This window comes from Fukomys damarensis, unplaced genomic scaffold, assembly GCF_012274545.1.
Source record: "Fukomys damarensis isolate Sample0158 unplaced genomic scaffold, DMR_v1.0_HiC HiC_scaffold_19, whole genome shotgun sequence".
NCBI lineage: Eukaryota > Metazoa > Chordata > Mammalia > Rodentia > Bathyergidae > Fukomys > Fukomys damarensis.
Window position 1 is genome coordinate 64,028,063 of NW_022900931.1, and position 16,580 is coordinate 64,044,642.

Below are 16,580 nucleotides of genomic sequence, written 5' to 3' on the forward strand. Positions count from 1 at the left end.
AAAAAAAAAAAAAAAAAAAAAAAAAAAAAAAAAAAAAAGAAAGAAAGAAAGAAAAGAAATAAAGGCAAGGGAAAGTTATTAAAAGCCCAAACAAGGAGGGTTGTGCCTGGTATTTTGCAGCAGTAACCCTTGTGACCAAGGAATGGGATTCACCCTTAAGGTCAACATCAAACCTAACCATTGGATTGGATTTGCTTCAGGGTCCTTTCAGTTTGCGACCAGCATCGTTAAAAGAATTCAGTTCATGAACAAAAGTACCGCTGTAGTTTTTATTTTATTCTGTTAGGGTTGACACGGGAAACTCCATTTTGATTTTGACAACTTTTCATAATTCCGAAAGTCAGAGGGAAAAAGTCTAGTTATTGCCTATCTGATAATTTCACGAAAACAACTTGAAATGCTTGATCAGGGCCAGAGGCCCACTAGCCTCTAGGATTTTTTTTAACCTTTGAAGATTTTGTTCTTTTATCATGCCTGTGCTTGCTTAAGGAAGTAAGTGGCCTGTTGTACTAATTCCGCTCATAAAACAACTTTTTCTGAGAAGGCGTCACATAAGACTGCTCTATCTCATTTTCTGTCTTCTAGTAAGGCCACCCTGACTCAATCATGCTGCCTGTTTGGGGTACACATTCAAACTGTACCCGATATCCAAACCACCTTACCTGGGAATTGCCACTTCTCTGTGCAGGGAAATTAACCCTGTGTGCTTGACCTATGTAGTTTTCATAAAATGGGCTGATTCTTAGGCCATTGGTATTATTATGTTTTATATTTACATACCATAGTGATATCTGTCTCTCAGAGAGACACAGAGCGAGAGAAAGAAATAAGGATAGAGCTACACAGAGACCCAGAGACAGACAGACAGACAGACAGAGACAGAAACAGAGAGTATCGAATTGGAGCCTTAGAAACTCATGTCCAAATGCTCTGAACTAAGAGTAGTTCAGATAGTCTTCTGGCACCTAAGTCTCTATCCGAGTCCTGCTTTGGGAGCGCTGCCACCAAGCTGAACCTTCTCCAAATGCAGCTGGTGAGCGGCAGTCGCTTTAGGCTAAGGCCAAGGGTGCTGATATTTCCATACGGGAACCGAGATGAGAGCTTCTATGGGTGAATTTTACACTTCCTCCAGACACAGAGCACATGGCTTGGCCAACAGGGCAGCTGTTCTTTATAACCTTCCATCTTTACTGTCTTTAACTGCAGAGGCTCCTCCTGGTTTTAGAGATGAGAGCGGAGAAATATATTCACTCCATTTTCTGCACACATCATAAATTGCCTGCACCCTTGATCACATCTCACTGTGTCTGGTTCCAGAGGCTGAGCTGCTCATGAACGACCACAGTGCCCCCAGAAGCAATTCTTTGTCATTTCTTACACTCATGATTTCTGGAAAACACCAACTTTTATAGAATCCCCGTCATCATGATTTACGTCTTTATCACATCACAGTTCTGACCAAACACCTGAGTAATGGCAAAGACATTGCAGCCCACCACCTCTGATCAAGAGCCCAGGATGCTTGATGCGCTCTGCAAATGAGAAAAGAAGAGGCGGCCACCAACGTCAAATCCTGAACTGGCACTCACAGGTGGCCACGCTGTTCTCTTATTGGATATGAACAATCACACAGAGTAACAACCTCACAGAAGGTTACTCTGAGGTCACGACGTCCTACAGCACAGCAAGAACACTTCAGGGCTTTGTGCAAGCACTGGCAAAGATCCATCCACAGATTACCCAAGGCTCTTGTCCACAGTTTGTAAAAGCTGTTTGTTTCCTTAGAAATCTTTCTTTCTGTCCTATTGTGCCTCCCCCGTAGGTAGGGTTGATTGAGATACCCGGTGCCAAAATTGTCCGACAGCGTCTGATCCTGAGTAAATCTAACGGCCTGGAGCTTTCTGAAGTCGCCCAAGCACACCCTCTTCCTGAGACACTGTGTACCTGATGGTGTGTGTTTCCCAGGCTGTGATGCATGAGGGGCCCAGCGTGCACAGAGGCTGTGTGTTCCTGGTGGACACGGGCTGCCAGGCACTTACTGTCCTAAGGGTTTATCACACCTCCTTCCTACAGCACCGATGGGAGCTTAATATTAGTCATTCTGCTCTGAGTTTGTTTGTTTTCTATGAAGATCACTCAGACAGTTCCAATTTCAAGTGAGTTACAGGGAACACATAAAAGACCTCTCCGCCATGGCTGTCCATTTACCACATCACTGGCCCGACCGCTGTCACTGTAAAGCCTGCAGCGATAATTTGTGGCTGTCCCACAAAGCATACTTTAATCATTTCTTTTTTCACTCAAGGGATGGCTTAATCCACACACTGTTTATTTCGGACTTTGAAAATAGACCTTAGAGGAGTTTCCCAAACAATACATAACTGCTTCACTCCGGCTTTAGGTTGTTTTCCCCACATAATGAGAAGTCAAAGCCTCATTCAGAGACAAAAGCTGCTTGTTCTATGATTATCCGCCCCCCCCCCGCAACACAACAGCAACAACACTAGCGACAAAAAGAGAGTGGAGGAGGTTGAATCATGGGCTCTATGGACCCTGTACTCCCCAGGAGCACCCATGCTGTATTTAAAAGTTGTTGGGGACGATTGATTTCCTGTCTCTCAAGCTCTTCCTGTTCTGGATTCTCTCCCTTTTCCCTCTACTCACCACAGCCTCTCACCTGCATTCAGCCCACACATGTAGACGGCCAGCGCGCCCCAGCCCACCAGATATCTCATCATCTTCAGTGGCCTGCAGACGGTGTGCATCACAGAAACCGCTCCTCTGACTTTATACTCTGCCTGTCTGCCCCTCCTACTCCAGCAGCTCTCTCATACCTACTGCACACCATTTTCTTTTAAATTTCAGTTTATTAGTGCAGGTGTGATACATACTAAGGTTCGCTGTGAGAAATTGGTACGTGTATCTAACGCATCTTCATTCTTTTTCCCATTTTAATTTCTTAATTCACCTCCTCCCCCTTCTACCCATCCCATGAGCTACTTTCTTTCTTTTTTTGTACATATTTGTGGTACATAATATTTACAATCCTTGTGTGAAGTCGGTATATGTACATAACACATCACGATTCCTTTTTATTTTGTCCTTTCCCTCCCTCGGTCTCGTGATCTCTTTCTCTTTTGAGAACAGCCTATCTCCCTACTTCCTATTATCGGTCTTTATTTTGCTCTCTCTTTTTTTCACTCTGGGTTTCTTATATAAGAGAAACAATGTGTTATTTAAGTTTGTGTGCCTAATTTATTTCACTTAACATTATGGTTTCAAATTGCACCCACTTTCCTACAAAGGACCCATGCTTAACTTTCTTTGTAGCGCAGTTGTACTCTGTGGTGTGTAAACACATTTTTTTATTCTTTTGTCACTTTGGGCCACTTCCAAGATTTAGCAATTATAATTTGTGCTGCTATAAACATGGGTATGTATGTGTTTCCATAATATGACAACTTTAACTCTTTCAAGAAGGTACCTGTACCTAGTAGCTGAGTCAAATCGAATTTCTAGCTTCAGTTTTTTTAGGAATCTCTGTACTGATTTCCATAGTAGTTGTACTAGTTTACATTTCCACCAACAGTTGTAGAAGAAGTTTTCCTCTGTGGCCTCTCCAGGATTTTTTATTTGATTTCTTAATGATGGGCATTTTTTCTGGAGTAAGATGGAATCTAAGTGTTGTTTTAATATGCATTTCTTGAATGACCAGCCATATTGAGTATTTCTTACTGTATTTATTGACTATTTGTACTTCTTTTGTGAAGTATCTATTTATTTTGTTTGCCCATTTTTATTGCATCTTTTATTTGGGGGGTCTAATTTTTTCTGTGTACTTTCATATTCTAGACATGAGTCCCCTGTCTGGGGAATCACTGGCAAATTTTTTTTCCTGTTCTGTAGGTTGTCCTTTTACTCTGTTGATTGTTTCTTTTGCTATGTAGAGCTTTTTAATTTAATATGATCCCATTTGTTGATTCTCAGAACTATTTCCTGTGCAACAACGGTTCTGTCCAGAAAGCCCTTGCCTAAGCCTATGACTTCAAGAGTCCAGAAATTTTTTGTCTATGCTGGTGGTTTCAAATTTTGCCTATCTTGTCTTCTAACATGTTATGTTTCTTGTTTAACATTTAGTTCTTTGATCCATTTCAACTTTAGTGCATCACCTAAATTCAGTCTTCTGCATGAGCATAGTTAGTTTTCCCATTTCTATTTATTAAAGAGCATGTCCTTTCTTCAGTGTGTATTTTGGCCATTTTGATTTTAGTTAAGTGCATGGTGAAAGATAGGGGCCTAGTTTTAATCTTTGGTAAGTTGAAAGCCAGTTTTTCCAACACTATTTATTAAAGAGGCTCTTTCCTCCATTGAAGATGATTGGCTCTTTTGTAAAAAATGAGATAGTTGAGTATGTCTGGAGTTGTTTCTGCATCTTCTAATCTATTCCACTAATCCTCTGGTTTGTTTCTTTGTCAGTACCATGCTGCTTTTGTCAGAGTGGCTTTGTAGTATAGTCTGAAGTTGGGGATTGTGATACCCGCTGTCATGTCTCCATTGCCCAGAGTTTGTCTTACTATTCTAAGTCTCTTCTGGTTCAAAATGAATTTTTGGATTGTTTTCTCAAGCTCTGTGAAATATACTGTTGGGATTTTAATTGTGATTGCATTTAATCTGTATAGCAGTTTTCGAAGGATGGCCATTTTCACTGTATTGGCTTTTTCTACCCAGGAGCAGGGGACGCCTTTCCATTTTCTTGTATCCTCTTCAATCTCTTTTTTCAGAGTATGTAGTTTTCAGTGCAGAGGTCTTTTGCTTCTTTCATTAGGCTGGTTCCTAGATATTTCTTTTGGGCTGCCATTGTGAAAGGAATTATTTCCTTAATTTCTCTCTCTGTGAGTCTGTTATTTGCATACAAGAAAGTTATTAATTTTGTATGCAGCTACTCTACTGAATCTGTCAATCAAATCTAGAAGTCTTTTGGTAGAGTTTTTTTGGGTCTTCTGAGTATAGTATCATATAGTCAACAAATAGTGACATCTTAACTTCTTCCTTTCCTGTCTTTATTGCTTTAATTTCTTTCTCTTGTCTAATCACTGTGGCTAAAGTTTCCAGAACTACATTGAATACGAGTTGTAATAGTAGACATCCTTGTCTTGTTCCTGATTTTAGTGATTGCACAGCAGTTTCTTCCTGGCCCTAAGTCTGACCATCCTTAAAGAGATCAGGGGTGTCCATCTTGGAATGTTCTCCAGCTATAGTCTGCAAGTGTGATCCTGGACAATCACCATAAGCTCTACCTTTACGTGTTAGAAACACCCACCCTTGGACCTCACTTTGCATATGCAGAAACTCTGGAGGAGGAGCAGTCACCTTTGCAATGGCCCCTAAGTGAATCCTATGTTCACTGCAATTTGAAAATCAGAGTCCTACAGTGCACCTAATACTTTCATATCTATTTCATATCATTTGCTCCTTGATTATTACTTCTTTTTGTTGTTGTTGTTAAATTTACTGGTACACTTTAGGTATACATTATGATCACATTCGTCAATGGAAATTTGTACCTGTGTATCTGGATTCAAGGTCCACACTAAAAGAATCAATAGCCTTCCTGTACATGACCAACAGATTCATTGAGAGAGGAATTGATTATTGTTTCTTAAATTAGGATACAGTGAGAAAGGCAAACTCAATATGAGCCTCCTAGATATAAACATCTTAGAGATTCCAGGCATCTGACTGGTCAACGAACCAGTTAGAAAGAATCGATCATAATCCTAGTTCCTGTGTGTGTGCTCAGTTCATGCTACAATTCTTTCCCCATTTCACGATTTCTAGAGGAATCTAAGAAGGCAAGAGGGGGTGGAGAGAATGAGCACCCATGGGTAGGTGGGTGTCTCCAGTACAGGCATCCCAAGACTAATCCTTTCTATTCTGCCCCATTTCATAGTGAGTTCTTATATGCTAAGAGTCTTCCTAGGAAGCCTGATGTCTTCAGAGCAGCAGATAATGTGCAGTCATTCAAATGAAAATGCTGACTTATTACCAGTTATGAACCAAATCAGTCTTCATGCGCAGAATGAAAAGAATATAGATCCTAAAGACAGGCCATATTTTTTTTTCTAACATTTGCTAACCAAGTGACTATGGAATTGTTTTCTGAACCTAAAATATTTGAGCCACGTGTATTCAACTTGAGAGCCCAGTGTATACCTCCTTTTTTTTTTTCTTTTTGGAGCCACTTTCCTTAACAGAATTTTCAGTACAAAGCTATTACAATCCAGGATACACTGTATAGCGAGGAAAGACTCATTTCCATATGTCTTATTCAGTAGGTAATATTTGTAGCAAGCAGTTAAGTTCCCCTTATTTACTAGGGGAGACTGTTCACTATAGATTTTTCATTTTTGATTTTTTTCTTTGCTTGTTTCTCGCTATTTTTGTTGAACTGACTCTTTCCATGCCCTAAATTCTAGTCCCAAAGTCAATGGGCAGTTATCTCTGAATTTCTATGGGCAGTCTAATAAATATTTACCATCAGTGAGAAAAATTCTAGAAATTCACCCCCTGATGCACACTAAAGGCATGTCTAGGACACTGTGTGCAGGAGTCAGAACACTGTGTCCTCTGGGGTAGCTAAGGAGGGCACAGAAGAGAAGTCACTGTTCCTATATTTCTCAACTTAATATTCATTATGTCCTAGGGTAGGGCACTTGGCTAACTGTGTAAAAATACTTTTCAGATCAAGATTTTATATAAAGCAAACAGTGTGAATGGATAGGGATACTCTGGAGAGACACGTCTCATCCAAACTCATAAACCTACCAAGTGGTAGGGATGTGTGTTGGTGCACCAAAGCTTCCCTACGAATACCACCAACACCAGGTCAAGAAAAATAACCACTGATCCTAACAGAGAAGGGATCATACAGGGGCTCAATTCTCATCTCCTGCAAAAGTGAAGGTAAATGGCTCTGGGCTTACATTAGAACACCTAGCATGCCAGTTCCCAAGGTGGTGAAAGGTGGATAAGCCTTAACACCAGGTGGTATAATATTCAAATCTTCAGTTTCTGATTTATCAGTGGGGATTTCAGCTACATGACCCACTCTCTATTTGTGTCAGGGTTGTGTCATATTGTTACAGAAGGAACTGGTAAGTGACATACAGAGACGCAAAAGTGGGTTAAAAAAAAAAAAACATTTACCTTGCTAGCAAAGGGTTGGCCTGCATCAAGAGCAGTGCCATATGACCGACCCGGGCTGGGTTACAGTCTGCCTTTCACAGGAGTTTTGCAGTCATGACCTCATTTTAGGTAGTTTGATGATAAGACATTCCAGGGCTCTCAGTTCCCATTACAAATCATGATCACAAGACAGTTTAATTTTAATCCAAATGTAGCACCTTTGTGGTTAGGATGTTTATCTTTAGGTTTCACCTAATTAGCTATTCTGGCCCACAAGAGTGGAGGTCAGCATTAGGAAAACAGGACTGGTGACATTCCTTCCACCTTAACTCTTTTATAGTCATATGATTTGCAGAAAGTTTAGGGTTTAGGGTCTAAGTGTACTTTGCTTGCAAGGTATAGTGATTGTTATCTTAGTTTGAACATCTAGTCTCACCCTGAGGATGCAGCATCTGTTAATCTTATAACTTTTAAATTGGGGCTACGTGCCTTCAAGCTTTGTAATTAATGATGAAACCTCTGGTACTGTTGTTCTAAGAAAAAAGCAAAGCAAAGCAAATTACAGAAATGAAAGACTGCAGTTATTCTATATTTCCTTAACATATTGCAGGTTTCAGACTATTTGCAGAAGTTCTCTTTATGATTTCTCCCTTTGTCTCTGGGGGTAATTCCTTACCCCTCATTGAATTCGTTCCATTTTTCATTATTCCACATGATTAGCGTTTGATAATGTTGGGCAGCAGCTACCCTCTGGCGTATGATTTTAGATATCCATTGTACTATACAGGGACCAAACATGAGCAGCAGTAGTGTAATAACTATTGGCCCCACTAGAGTGTTAACCCAGCTTTCCATCCTGGCAAATTGAGGCCAAAATCGTATGTGAGTTTCCTCAGTATCAAATTCCTTTCTGAGCACCTTAATACAATCCCCTAATTTATCTAATGATTCTCCAGATTTGTTTGCATAATAACAACATTCTTCCCCTAGAAACAAGCAGGTGCTTCCTCTCTAGCAGTCAGCAAATCAAGGGCTTGTCTCTTTTGTAACACCATGTTAGACAATGAGTCTAACTGAGTTTCTAAGGCTTGAACAGCATCTCGAATTTCCTCCAGGTCCTTCCTGATTTGTTTGTCCCAGGGCCACAAACTGTTGCTGCCCTAATCCAAGGGCTGTTTCACTCAGAGTGAGGCTGCCAGCTATAGATCGTCCTGCTAAGATGGGGAAAACAATTGGGTCTTTCTTTTTTCTTGTCAAACCACTTGTTGCAGCAATACGTAAAGGCACTTTTCTCATTGCTGAAGAAGAGTGTAGACAGACAAGTTGGGTATTAAGATCCCCAAAGCACATGAACCTCTAGAGTGTTTTGAAATACTCTAAAAACACCACTTTTACAGAGAAAGAAGGTTCCTTTTGTAGCCTAGTAATTACCAGTAGTCAAAGACAAATCAACAACATTACTGCAAACTGCTGAGACGTGTGAATACCAAGAAAGCAAGTTCCCTTACCAATTATGTCTAATGAGTGGCTGATCAGGGAGTACATAGCAAGCTTCACTGGCTGTAAGGACAGGTCATTTACGATGTCAGTTGCTTGATAAGTCACCATGATGAGTGGTGCATAAATCCAGCAATCAGAGGCTAATTTCTCGTCTACTTGTAGCAGCAGCAAACGAGTTCCATTAATTAAGTCTGTCATATCTATTCCTGTATAATTCCTTGGATGCCCTTTTAAGTATATCTTGTATCTCCTGTAGCGCAGGAGCTTTTCCTATTTCTGGAGGAGTGTTTTTCCAGATCTTTTTAATTTTCATAATCCAGCTTTGTAATCTTGAGGTCCATGTCTAGCAGTTGATGTAAACATGAAAAATCACTCCCTGCAGCCAACTTACATCCCAGGGTCTAGCTCCAGATATATTTAAGGGGTTACATTGTCCCTGTTTACATTTACCACAATTGCCGGTATCTCTGGCTACATTGGAACTGTTTAACCATATTCAAGTTTTATCTGAACAGTATGCCTTTTCTTGGGTATATCCCCCATAGTCGAGTATGTACTGTTGCAGAAGGAATTGACAAGTGACACTTACAGAGAGGTGCAAAATGGAAGTAAAATAACCAAAGTTTTATTTGTTGACAAAGGTTGATCCCACTTAAGTGCAGTGCCTCCATGGATGATGCACTGGGTTACAACTCCTCCTATTGTAGGGTGTTACATCCTTGACTTCATTCAGGTGGTTGCATTTTATTCCTCACTTTACATCATGGTCACAAAATAGTTAACTTTAACCCAGGCGTAACAGTTCCTTGCAGTTGGGGAGTTTACCTTAAGATTCCTCTATCTACCTATCCTAGTGCACAGGAAGTGGGTGTTCAAGAGGAAGGATGAGGCCAAATGTCCCACTTCATGGTTAATACATCCAGTGCTTATTATTTGTGAACTAAACAAAGCAGATTGCTGGTAAGGACAGCAAAAGTCATTTTACATTTTCCTAACACTTTGTAGGTTTTTAGATTATTTACAAAAGTTCTCTCTATCAGTACCAGGGTTTTAATAATGTTCTTTCAGGCAGGCATCAAAGAAAAGTGTGCGGGGATGTCCCTCTGGTTCCCATTTAATACTTTTGAAGGTTACATATTTATATCAAACCTATAATCTTTAGGCTTATAGATTCTTAATTCAAAAACAAAATAGCCCATAACCCTCTGACACAACAGAAGAGTCCACAGTGTCCTGGTTGCAGTCCTCCTTCTTTAGCTGAGCGTTGCCCGTCTGCCTCCAGAGTGCTATCTCAGCCTCCTGAATGCTGGGATTATAGGTGTGCACCACCATGCCCAACCTGTGTCCAAATGTAGTGAGAGGACAGGGTTTAAAACCTAAACAATACAGGAGCCTGGGATGTAGCTCAGTGGTGCTACCATCTGCCTCACAGTGCATGGTCCTGAGTTTGATCCCCAGCACCAAAAACAACACCTAAACAGTCCAGCCCCAGAGGGAGGACTTGAAGAATTGTGACATTCCGCCTCTACGGATCTTGGTAAGAAGGCAAAAAAGCAAGCAAACAAGAAGACATTGCTAATTGCATTTGAATCTTGAGGAGAAAAAGTAGAAATGAAAGCTGGTTGCTGAAGTAACTAAGGAATAGTTATTGGGGTTTTATGGAGTCAAGGGTGTAAGTGTGAAGCCGTCGGTGGTAAAGAGTTTAGAGAAAGTGGCAAAATCCATCTCTCTTCCCTTGCCATAAATGGTGACTAGTATCTGGTTCACATACCCGCATCTGCCACTGACAAAATGCTTTCTAGATTGGCCACATGTGCCCTAAGGTTTTGAGGTGCATTTTATGTTCTTTTTCTTGACGACTAGAAAAGCTGCTCCCACACTTCTCTGTGATATTCTCCAAGGCCATTACACAGTCTTTCCTACTAATCAACAGTGAGAAATGGCAGGGTGCCAGTTCCAACTACCCCGTGACTCGGGACAGACAAGCCTCCAAGCACTGAATGTGCCAGGGCTCAAAGAATAACATGGTCCTTGCCTGAATGTTCTGTCATGGATATTTGGCTATTAAAGCTTGCTTTACAGTTTACTAATTGCCTTGAGCTGCCCCCCAAATATTTCCCATGATTTGATCCAAGTAGATTCATCAATATTCCAGACTCTTTGGTTGTCATCAGTGCAGAGTGCATTTCCCATCTAACACAGAGATCTAGAGAAGCCCAGGGCAGACCACCTGGCCGAGCGGGGGAGGGATTTGGGGACCTCTCTCTCTCTCTCTCTCTCCATCATGATATTTTGTGGAGGATTAATTCCCCAGGGAAGATCAGCTTGCCTTGAGCCTTCATAATCCAGCTTTGTGATTTAATTCAGTTCCCCTGAGTATTTTACACCGAGAGAGGGTGTGTGAGAGGTCACAGGGGAAAAAATAAACTGTGCTTCCAGGAACTCAGGAAAAGATCCTCTTCGAGTGCCTCCTAATGACCCTCTCCAAGCCCACAGGGCCAAGATCCCAGCTTCTAGCTCCAGGACGGCTATGTTCCCTCCTACAGAAGTTGAAGACTGCAGTGGGCATGGATAGACTTTTGTGCAAAGGGAAAGCTAGGGAAGGGACTCTGGCAGGTTGCAGGAGTTTAGGATTATGCAAAGGAAAAAGATACCATTAATCTTTGGTTGTTTTGGAATGGCAACCTGGCCCTAGTACCACTGATGTTTCATACACGGGCTCTTCTTTCTGAAGCTAGCTTTACTGGTGCCTCCCATTCCCTTCCAGCAAAACTACTTCCTTCAGTGAGACCTCAGTCCATATTGTGCAAGGCCGCTCCACCCTCTCACACTCCGTCATGCAGGGGGTCACAGAGAGCCGGTCCTCTCCAAGCGTTTCAGCCATGTTGCCAGGCAGAGAGGATCTGGATCTTCCAGGAGCTCCTCGACGAGACATCATTTTCACAAATTCTGCAAAGAAAAGTCCCCATGAGGTGCCTCTGCTACAGCAGCCAACACTATTTGAACATTTCCTACGCAGCAAACAATGACGTGGACCTTGGAGGAATTACTTCACCTCTCTATGCTTCTGCTTCTGCGTCTATAAAGCAGGACTCATGGGATCCCCATCTCCCACACAAGATGTTTAAGATGGTTTAAATGAGTGCTCCATAAATCATAATTGTTGGTGTCCTATTTCATTATTTTCAACTGTCCTGCAGGGATGCCATCTTACACCCAAGGAAACGGAGGCTGGTAAGAGTAACCACTGCAAGAAAGGCAAACCCTGAAAGGAATGCAGTGGCCCTAGACTTCACTGTGGCTCGGTGGCTCTGCCATGTCACGAGGTGACCCTGTCCTTCTCTTATCTATGGGTGGCCCAAAGATCTGTCTCTCATCCCCACCTCTACCTTTTTCTGATTTTCATTAATGTCCACTACGCACCTGAGCCTCACTAGATCCAGCAAGTTTCTAATAAATATCTACTATGTCTGCTTTGCGGACTTGTAGAGCAGATAGAGTTTAGAGAAGACTTGTCCAGTGCCTTCCAGGATGGAGGCAAATACAGCCTTGGAAGCAAACATTAAACACCTTCCATGGGGAGGAACTAAGAAACTTCTGTTCAGCTCAGCCTGGGAGTCACACACCCAGCTAAGGAAAAGGGAAGCCTTGGCAAAGGGCAGTTGGAACGTGTCCTTGAAGAAGACAAACTAAAGGTATGGTAAGGGGGCAGAACATCAGTTGCAGAGGAACAGAAATTGAGGAGAACAGTGCTTGTTAGATTTCATGCTTGCATCAAAACGTAACAGTTCAAAGGGTGGTTGTAGAGGACACGGCTGGATGGGTGGTTGGGGAGGGATGATGCAGACCTTTGATCTCCAGGATGGAATTGGAAACTGTTCTCCAGAGTGATACAGAGGAAACATGTTTTGAAATGGGGATTAGAGCACAGAGCAACCATTCATGCAATGCTCTGACACACATTCTGAGTACCCACTCTCAGCCTGGCCTCTGGGCGGTAAAGATGGAGAAGACGTGGCCTCTGCTCTCAAAGAACTTTGCAACTAAACCTGTGATGTGTACCGTGAGTGGGCCACAAAAATTGCCCAGTGCCAGAGCTTCAGGAAGTGGGCATGCCCGGTGAGGACAGCGGGATATTTGCTGTGCCTCTGACTCAGTGGGAAGCACAAGGGACGGGAGAGGGTGAGGCATCCCTGGCCACGGTGTGGAGAGACAGCGTTCCCACGGGAATGAGGGTAGGGGAGTCCCGCAGCACGGTCCAGAGGGGGCTGCAGTTCAGGTGTGGCTTCAGTGTGCTCTGAAAGGGTTGATGCATGGGGAGCTTGGTCCTCAGTGCGGTAGGGTCACGGTAGAGCATTTAAGGGGTGCGGCCTAATGGAGGTCATCAGGGGCACTGTCCTTGCAGGGAATGAGCACACGCTCCATGGGGCCTCCGGTTAGTTTCCAAGAGTGTTATAAGTGGAGTGTTATAGCCCGGCCCCTCCTCACACTCTCTTCTGGTCTCTCCACATCACCTGTTCCTCCTGCGGGTCCTCCCACCACCACGTCATCCACCAGGAAGTAGAGACAAGAGGCCCTCACCACAGCAGCAAACGCCAACGTCATACCCTTAACCCTACAAAGGCTTGAGCTAAGTAAACTTCTTTTCTTTATTCAGTACATAGCTTCAAGTACTCTGCTGTAGCTATGGAAAATGGGGTAACACACGGGGCCTGAGAAGGTGAGGATAAATCCAGGCGCTGGCAGGTCGGTGTGGAATGCTGGCGCGTGAAGTAAGCAAGGAGATATCTGTGTGCGCAAGGGAGGTGATGACAGCAACGTCTTTCGGGGAGACACTCGTAACAGTCTTTAATTGTGGAAAGCCGCTATATTAATGGCTACCCACGAGGAATGTAATCATTGTGTACTGTGAACGGGGACCAATGGAAAATAAAATTTGATTTTAAAAAGTAATGACTGACATCTCTTGAACACTCAGTCTGTGCTGGATGCCATTCCAAGGTCTTCAGAGTTAACTCATATAATAACTCGTATAAACCACTCCACGATATAAACTTCACAGAGCTACCTATTCTCCAGACGATGGAACCCAGGCAACAGGCAAAGAAACTTGCCTGTACTCTTCGGGCGATCAGGTAGCAGAAGCAGGATTTAAACGCAGCGGTGGAGCCCTCGCTTGTAATGACAGAGATACAGGCAGGTGGGATGGAAAAAAGAGGGCAGACAGAGGGTGGCCACGGGGGCAGATAGGGACAGTGGAGCCAAGGAAGGTGTCTACCTGAAAACGACGGGCGAGAAGACACCTAGGAGGAGAGACGGGAAGGGGCAGAAGGCCAGATGCAGAGAATGCAGGAAACGAAGGGGTACGGGGAGGTTGCAAAGGGGTACAGTAAGGCGGAGGTGGTGGCAGACCGAGAGACACGTGTAGTCAATCTGTTAATCAATCGGCATGCATTTATTGAACATTTGTATTCTCAGAGCTCCCTTGGAAGAGACAGATGACGATTTAGACCCAGGTTGTTACCTCCACAGAGCCAAATAAAAGAAAAACGAAGTGGCTTCGGTCTTGATCACCGCATACACTGATGGTTAGATATCAGCCGTGGTGGCTCTGGGGGTCAGAGGGTCGTACTCCAGCTCCGGGGTCTCCTGAAGGATCTGCAGGACTCATTCCACCATCTTCAGTTCCTGGAACGACTTCTGTTGAATGATGCTGTTAAAGATACGCTCTAGGCGGTCACTAAAAATTGGCCCAGAGAGAATGGCCCACGTGAACCTGATGCTACGGTAACATTAACTGAAGGACGCGGAGAACAGCAGGGCCAGGTGGATGCCAGGACCCTGAAGGACCAGCAGTCCTGGGGCACACTGCAAGCTGGAGCTTGTCTCCACAAAACGGCAGCTGACGGTGGGCTATGGCGGAAGCCGTCGGGTGGGGCCACGTGGGCCTGACCACCACGGCACGGCAGCCGCAGGGAAGGGGTGTTAGCAGTTGCCATCTTCTTTACAGAAGATGTCGCACATTGGACACAATTAGGGGCTGCTGGGTTTGATGCCAGATCTACCCCAAGTACAAGCATTTGTACCTGTTTCCCTTTGCATGGAATTCTGCTCCCCCAGACGTCCTCAGGGCTACCACTTTTCAGCATCCAGTCCCAGGGAAAAGGGTGCTTCTTCAAGATGCCTTCCCAGACCACCCCGCTCTATTCCTAGGGAACCCTTTTCACTTCCCAGGACAAACTGTGTTTCGCTGTCTTTATAGAAGGCACTAATCACTTTCCACGCACATCCTCCCCAGTCACTGGTTTACCTGGGAATGACATGGCTGCAGCCCAGAAAATATAAATTCCAGGACAGCAAGACCCTTAGCTAACATGTTTGCTGCTGTGCCTGCAGCTTCTGGGGTGGTGCCTGGCAGGCAGGTACACAGTAAGCTTCAAATAAGTGACTGTGGAATCAATGAATGAACACCTCGGTGAGCAAAAGGATGTATTCCCTGACCCCCACGGCGGCACACTTTTGTATGAAGAGAAAGAGTCAAGGAATTAGTATGAACCGGTTGTGAGCGCAGCAGGTTAGGAGTGTGGGGGTAGGAAGGGCACAGGAGAGTGGAGGATGCGTCAGGGGACCTCTCAAGTTGAAGACTGGAGACGGGTTCCTGTGCAGGACTGAGGACTGACATGAAGCTAAGAGGAGTCAGCCGGCGGTGTGAGAGAGCTGGGCGGGTTGGGTGTCTTCCCCAGTGAGCGGCACAGGTTCCAAGTAAGGACGAGTTCATGGCTTGGGGTAGCATTGGGTGGCTGAATCTGGTCACTCATTGCTGCTCTTCTTGGAGTCTACGACTGGTCTTACCCAAGAGATAAGATTGGGCTTCTGTTATGAGCTGCATTTCATCTCCTCCACAGGCTACCAAATTCATGCACTGAAGTCCTAACATCCAGAACCTCTGAATGTGATCTTATCTGACATTTGGCTACTAGCCCCATGCGCGCACTTCTGAGCTCTCATTTCCAGACCTGTACAAGAATAAATCTGTGGGTTTTTAAAAAAATTCTCTAAGTTGGTGACTGTTGGGAGCAATTCTGTATGTCTTTTTGGAAAAATCGTTTCATAATTAAATCATGATTAGGGCGTAGTTCTGCTGTCCACAGGCCAGCTATGGGCACGTGCAGACATAGCTCCTCTTCCCTTCCGGTCACAGCTAAGACCTCAACGGTCCTGATAAGCTGTGATGCTCCACGGCAGGACCACACCAGCTGGAGACATCCTGGGAGGAACCAAATCTTCATCTGCATAGTCCCTCGTTGCTCCAGGATCGTCACCAGCCTTGCCCTCGGAGTCCATTGCTACTTTTGTTTTGCTGATGTTCTGAATAAAGCTATGGCGAGCTCTGAGTCTGGGGTCTTTGCTGCTCAGAGCAGCACGGATCGGGCCAAAGCTCAGCTTTTTCTCTAAGTCTTATCTCTATGTGTTAATTAATTCTCCTCGTGCTGTTGTGGCTCACAGGAGACTAGGACTTACTACAGTTTCTAGTAGCATCCCCCTTCCCTGTTCCCCACAGGTGACAGTCTGCTGCAGCAGCAAAGGAGACCGATGTGTCTTCATCACGGCCTCTGCCTCTTTCTCACCCTCTTCTCTGGGCTGTCTCCCACCTCAGACTCTAATGTGGAGTCTCCCTCGGGATCCACCCTGTCTCACAGGCAGAAAGTGTCAAGGTGGTTCCTACGCTATGCTCAGATCCTGCTGTGATGTAACCCCTTCAGGATACCTGCCCTGGATACCTGGTCTCAGATAGTCTGACCTGGCTTTCTCTGCTAACCCGGTATTGTGGGTTCAGTTGTGTCTGCCAAGTTCCTGTGGTGAAGTCCTAACCCCTAGTACCTCAGAGCATGATC

At 44.1% G+C, this 16,580-nt stretch overlaps 2 protein-coding genes across 9 annotated transcripts in view; both read right to left on the reverse strand.

Moving 5' to 3' along the window:
• Positions 1-2,829, reverse strand: part of LOC104873958 (binder of sperm protein homolog 2) — a 9,945-nt gene extending 7,116 nt beyond the window's left edge. The window contains exon 1 of the mRNA XM_010640905.2: positions 2,678-2,829. Within this exon, the coding sequence (XP_010639207.1) occupies positions 2,678-2,765 (88 nt within the window). The 5' untranslated portion in view covers positions 2,766-2,829. The remainder of the gene's footprint in view (positions 1-2,677) is intronic.
• A 6,699-nt stretch (positions 2,830-9,528) lies between these two features.
• Pla2g4c (phospholipase A2 group IVC) overlaps positions 9,529-16,580 on the reverse strand; it is a 43,327-nt gene continuing 36,275 nt past the window's right edge. For 3 of the 8 annotated variants that reach the window (XM_033765873.1, XM_010640804.2, XM_010640803.2), the window contains one exon: positions 9,529-11,634. In XM_033765873.1, the coding sequence (XP_033621764.1) occupies positions 11,562-11,634 (73 nt within the window). In that variant the 3' untranslated portion in view covers positions 9,529-11,561. Of the gene's footprint in view, positions 11,635-13,893; positions 15,533-16,580 lie in introns of those variants that run through there. The other 5 variants (XM_010640808.2, XM_010640807.2, XM_010640806.2 and 2 more) reach the window with 5 other exon arrangements.